Consider the following 6,055-nt stretch of genomic DNA (forward strand, 5'->3'; position numbering starts at 1 on the left):
TACACTTCCAATACATATTTTATAAGAGAGAACCACCTACACTTGTGTTGAGGTCAAGATATTCCATTCCAACCACATAAATCTTGATCTCTAGCCTTCCTCAAGTTGCTTTCCACTCAAATCTTCTTTCCACCAAATCCAATCCTATGAGAGAGTTGAGTGTTGGGGAGACTATCATTTGAAGCACAAGAGCAAGGAGTTCATCATCAACACACCATTTGTTACTTCTTGGAGAGTGGTGTCACTTGGGAGCCTCCGTCAAGATTGTGGAGTTGAACAAAGGAGTTTGTAAGGGCAAGGAGATCGCCTACTTCGTGAAGATCAACCCTAGTGAGGCAAGTCCTTCGTGGGCGACGGCCATGGTGGGATAGACAAGGTTGCTTCTTCGTGGACCCTTCGTGGGTGGAGCCCTCCGTGGACTCGCGCAACCGTTACCCTTCGTGGGTTGAAGTCTCCATCAACGTGGATGTACGATAGCACCACCTATCGGAACCACGGATAAAAAAAATCTCCGTGTCAACATTGCGTTTGCTCCCTCAAACTCCTCCCTTTACCTTCATATGCAATTGCTTTACATTCCGCTGCTATACTCTTAGAATTGCATGTGTAGGTTGATTGCTTGACTTGTGCTAAGTTGTTAAAATCAGCCAAGAACTAAAATTGGGAAAAGGCTAGATTTTTATTTGGTCAAGTAGTCTAATCACCCCCCTCTAGACATACTTTCGATCCTGCAACCAGTTTGCCTATAACGGTCGAGCTTGATTGCGCGGAGGCTGTGGCGATGATCACAGCAAATGTGGAGGATCGTTCGGTGCACCGCACCATCATTCAGGAGATTAGAGATATAGCGGCTGCCGCTGGAAGGGAGATCTCATTTACTCTTTGTTGTCGTTCACAAAATAAATGTAGTCATGAACTTGCCTCTTATGGGCGAAGGACCCCCCGGACCGCTGTGTGGTTCCACTCGGGGATTGAGTCTGTTGTACGTCTGGCCTCCGCTGAGAGGCCACCTTGAGTAATGAGAAATCCCTTTTCACCCGCAATTTTTTTAAATAAATCAAATATACCCACCTGACCTTAATCATTTCACACCTCATGTTTACAATGATATCTTCCTCAATGTGATTACTTTTAACTACAAAATTTGAAACAAGTGACAGGTTATGATGGACATTCCACGATCTTACATAATGCGTGAGATTCCCTTAGCCACAAATATTTCCTTCCACTGCTTGAGTACAACAATAAATTCCAGCAGCTAAGGTTGATAGTATAACGACGACATCTGCAAATTCCAATACCATTTATTATTCCCTTTTTCCTCAGGAGTGCAAACATAATTCCTCACTCAGTATGATTCTCCTAATCAAGGTATTTTAACAGGTTCGTAATTTTCACAGAAAAATGTATCGCAACACTCCTATGTATTTCCACTTCCAAATAATCAGAAGGTTCAAGCATGCCTTTCCATATGAAATTTATAAGAGAACCAAGCTTTCAGTTCCATCAATGTGACTTTATCATTGTAAACAACAAAATCAATGTTAGCCTATACAATATGCAAAATATGTTACACTTACATTTGTAGGCGACCACCTTGCTTCATTTAGAAAACCATATGACCAGCTATTCCATTGATGTGAAGCTTGTCATAAAACATACATTAATGTATTCAGTTATCAAACCATGTCTTTGTTTTCTCTTTCCCCAAATTCTCGGAGAAAGAGTTTCCACAAAGTATATTTCCATTTGTGTAAAGAATTGAATAACAAGAGTGACATTATAATATTTCAGTGAGCCAACTTTTCTTGAAAAAAAACTTGATAAACAATGGGCCTGCAGTTGTTTGGTAAGATAATAAGTTCCCAAACTTAATTCTTCCTCGTTGAGTTCCTTCCAATGTTTTCTTCTACTAATAGCTTGCATTGATGAAAAATTTAAGCCTTCCTAAGAGACTTTAGTTATTCCTCTAAAATAAATTTAGAGTGACTTCCCCAACAACACACGATAATTATCTAGACATGACATTCCAAGTTATTTCCTCCCACTTATCCTAAGCATGTTAGTGCTAGGAGTTTCAGTTGTAGTTCCATTGGGGTTAAGATTATATTCTAACATGATTGCCAATAATTTCACCATTGTCCATAAAAATATTGTGCTCCCACTTTACACCAGTTTTCCTTTTCCAGGTCAAAAATATACCCTTGATCCACTAGAATAACAATCAACAAATTCTTGGTGTCGTACTGAGGATAACTCCATAGAGACGAATATTAAGGAACCCATGCTTGGAATATTGTCACCTATGCCTGAGTGTTCTACAAACATAATTGATTTTCTTATTAATTATGGAATTTTAAACTTTTGTGGGAGGATTGTGGTACTTGGAAAGCATATATAATGAGTAGTTTGACTTGCACGACTTTTCTTAAGGTGGAAGCTGATAAAGAGTTTCACATCATTTTTCTAATATATACTTACGGTATTTCTTTGGACTCTCCCACTACAGTTAGATTATCTAATTTATCTCCTTCATTGATGATTGCACTTGATGTAGTTATGTCTATCATTTCAAAATAAAAGTCAGAATGTTTCATTGTGCTTGTCACAATGTGTACTGAAGTGAAAAATCAGTTGATTAAAAGATTTCACAATTTTAACAACTGATTGATGGGGAAGTACACTTCAGGAATATATCAACTGAATATGTAAAGAGCATGAAATTTCATTTACCATTGTAATATACTGTATATTTCACAATTGAAGGGAGGATTGAATATCTTCGATACATCTGTATACTTTACAATTGAATGGAGGAATTGTATATCTTTGATACCCCATTGTTTTTCTTTGGAAGAAACATTACATATTCCGTTCATATCATTTTTCATCTAGCACAGTCACTCCTCATGGTTTGTAGACTGGAAGGAAGTACTTTACTTTGGTAGAAGATTCTCAATTAACAACTCCCTGATATGTACTTTGTAGTAATTTTCAGAAACCGCCACTTTTCAGGCACGTGACAAAAACCTAGTGTAATTTTTCGCAAAGACCTACCACCTTCGGTTAGTGATCGGTTCAGACAATTTAAACATATTTACGATAGGGGTGGGCGGACGTGGCACAGTAGTCAACTCCATTACGTTTGGCCTGCACCTTGGACGATATGACATGTGGGACCCGCATGTCATGTGGGACCCACATGTCAGTGTCGATAATAATAGTAATAATAATAATAATAATAATAATAATAATAATAATAATAATAATAATAATAATAATAATAATAAAATCCCCAGTCTCACTCTCCCTCCTCGGTCCTCACGAACCATCTCCCCCTGTGCTCCTGTGTTCGCCCACACGGGGCACACCTGAGGCACACACGGCACGTAGTCGCTACTGAAATTGTTTGTTCGCTCGGGTGCGTGTGCACCAGGGAATGACTTCCCCATGCAGCTTCTTCGGCCCTGCCTTCCCCCCCCCCCCCCCCCCCCCCCCCAGCTCGTCAACGTCGTCTTCCTCCGCTCAAGAAGTAGAAAACGCCCTCAACTCGCCTTTCTCGGGACGAGGAGGCTTCCGCCTGTGTCAGGTGTGCAGGAGAAGATGCCGCCGCCGGCGACCCCTGCCCGGAGCGCCGCGGTGCAACCATGCTTGAGGACGCACGGAAAGGAAGTCGCCAGGCTGCACCTGTTCGACTGGATCGTGCTGCTCCTGCTCGTCGCCACGACCGGCGCGCTCGGCCTGGTCCAGCCGTTCCACCGCTTCGTGGCACAGGACATGATGTCGGACCTCCGGTACCCCATGAAGGGCAGCACCGTGCCCGACTGGGCCGTGCCGGTACGGCACACATATACGCCCCATCTTCTGAAGAAGACCATGTTCTGGGTTCTTCCATACATCACTGATGAAATCACAGCTGCAGTTTCGGGGAGTGAACTCGAGTGTTTTCAAATTTTTATGCAGGTTATTGCCATCGTTGTGCCAATGGTTTTCATCGCTGGAATATACATCAAGAGGAGGAACGTCTATGACCTGCATCACGCTATCCTTGGCAAGTAAATTTCTCTTCTTACGCAAAGCTAATTTAGTATATCTGGGCGTGTCCGTGTGTGGTCTTAGCTTATTTCTAACACGCACACGATATTCCTAAGCAGGCCTCCTGTTTTCTGTTCTTATAACTGCTATCGTGACCGTTGCGATCAAGGATGCGGTTGGCCGGCCGCGCCCGGACTTCTTTTGGCGCTGCTTTCCTGATGGAGTTCCGGTGAGTTCATCCCACAGCTTCCTCAGAGCTACCAGTAGCTTGCTTTTGCAGAGGCCGGGGAGCTCCCTCTTTTCGAAAAAAAAACCCAGTAGCTTGCTTGTTTCTCCTTCGTCACCACTGTAAAATTTACACGGTTTCTAGCTTGGGTAATAAGTAGAACCGTGATGGACTATCCATCTGTAACACTGAGCTAACGATTTATCTACCTCAACACTCGATTTTAGAAGTACAACAACGTCACCGGAGATGTGATATGCCACGGTAAACCGGGCGTAATCAAAGAGGGGTACAAGAGCTTCCCGAGTGGGCATGCTTCAGGTAAGTGCTGAAAGCCATTCTCTGAATCTCTGGCACCCGCAAAAAAAAAATCCTCCTCTCACTCTTGTAATGGCTGGCTGTCTTTCTTGTCCTCTCCAAGGTGCTTTTGCTGGGCTTGGATTTCTGTCATGGTACCTGGCGGGCAAACTGAAGGCCTTCGACCGAAGAGGCCACGTCGCCAAGCTCTGCATAGTTCTTCTGCCGCTGCTTCTCGCAACAATGGTTGCGATATCGCGGGTGACTGACTACTGGCACCACTGGCAGGATGTGTTTGCTGGTGGAGTCCTTGGTAGGTGTCCAATTCAGTTCAGTTACTTTCCGTTTACTATAACTCTGACGATTCCTGAATTAAGATCACACAGCGGCTGACCGTGCTTGATATAACTCCGCAGGATTGGTCGTTGCTTCGTTTTGCTACCTTCAGTTCTTTCCGCCGCCCTACAGTGAACACGGTATGATGCATAGTTTCCGTTCGGTATATTATATCAGAATTGTAATTTTTTTTCTTATATTAAGAAATATATGTGTCCACTTACTACCGCCCAAGTGGGCTTGAAGACGTCTGCAGCCACTATAAAACACACGACTAAGCAAGTCTTTCTCTCCTTTCATCAACCTATAGTCAAAGGGATGGCATTCAGAAAACCTATAGTCAAAAGCTGCTAGCTTAGGTGGACATATGAAAAGGCAATGGGCCTGTTCTTGAATCACCAATGCATCTCGTCTTTTTCTTTTGCGAGTAACACCAATGCATATCGTTTCGAACAAAGATAGTCAATAAAAATGAAATTTTTGATCAAATAGCTAATTTATGCTGTATTTTATAATATAGATAATCATAAGACCGACAAATTACAAAAGTTATTTCATGAACTGTTGAATAACAGGAGTTTGGCCTCATGCGTACTTGGAGCACATTCGTGGTCCGGAGGGTGAACTGCAAGCGCAATCAACAACAAACTCGAATATGCACCATAACTCACTGCCACTTGATCTTTCTGGATCAAATGAGACGAGAACCACCAGCCATGCACTGGATTCCATAGAAGAAGGGAGCAGAGATCAGTGACAGATGAATGCATGGTTTCCGTTTATTTATTTTATTTATTTTTGTAATGCAGTATGACTTCATACCATGGCACTACGTGAAAAAAATATGTCAATACTGACGGGCCAATAACCGCCAATAGCATAATTATAAGGGAGGAATTTCATGAATGCAGAAGTCGTTTATAGATTTTCCTTTTTTTTTGAGAATCCTTATAGATTTTCTCAAGACAATGACGCCGTTTGGAGTGATGGGCCCTGTCTTCACATACAATCCTAATGCCACATAACTTGGAGCGGAGTTGGGTTGCAATTGTGCTTCGGTAGTCGGTCTCATCTGCTATGTTCGACCCGAATCCTATTTGACGCCTTCATCGTCAAATAGTGTATTTGGTACAGGGTGCACCCCCCCCCCCCCCCCTTCTC

At 42.7% G+C, this 6,055-nt stretch overlaps 1 protein-coding gene across 1 annotated transcript; it reads left to right on the forward strand.

The window, feature by feature from the left end:
• Positions 1-3,498: 3,498 nt before the first annotated feature.
• On the forward strand, positions 3,499-5,800 carry LOC109762051 (lipid phosphate phosphatase 2). The gene is made up of 7 exons (XM_020320863.2): positions 3,499-3,837; positions 3,964-4,051; positions 4,155-4,264; positions 4,489-4,582; positions 4,683-4,871; positions 4,975-5,034; positions 5,470-5,800. The coding sequence occupies exons 1-7, from the start codon at positions 3,604-3,606 to the stop codon at positions 5,649-5,651; spliced, it is 957 nt and encodes a 318-aa protein (XP_020176452.1). The 5' UTR covers positions 3,499-3,603; the 3' UTR covers positions 5,652-5,800.
• The last annotated feature ends 255 nt before the right edge of the window (positions 5,801-6,055 follow it).

Source organism: Aegilops tauschii, chromosome 7 (assembly GCF_002575655.3).
Source record: "Aegilops tauschii subsp. strangulata cultivar AL8/78 chromosome 7, Aet v6.0, whole genome shotgun sequence".
NCBI lineage: Eukaryota > Viridiplantae > Streptophyta > Magnoliopsida > Poales > Poaceae > Aegilops > Aegilops tauschii.

Coding starts and splice junctions, on each gene's coding strand:
- LOC109762051 (XM_020320863.2), top strand. CDS start 3,604: ATGCCGCCGCCGGCGACCCCTGCCCGGAGCGCCGCGGTGCAACCATGC. Junction 3,838..3,963: donor TGCCCGACTGGGCCGTGCCG/GTACGGCACACA, acceptor ATTTTTATGCAG/GTTATTGCCATCGTTGTGCC. Junction 4,583..4,682: donor CCCGAGTGGGCATGCTTCAG/GTAAGTGCTGAA, acceptor GTCCTCTCCAAG/GTGCTTTTGCTGGGCTTGGA.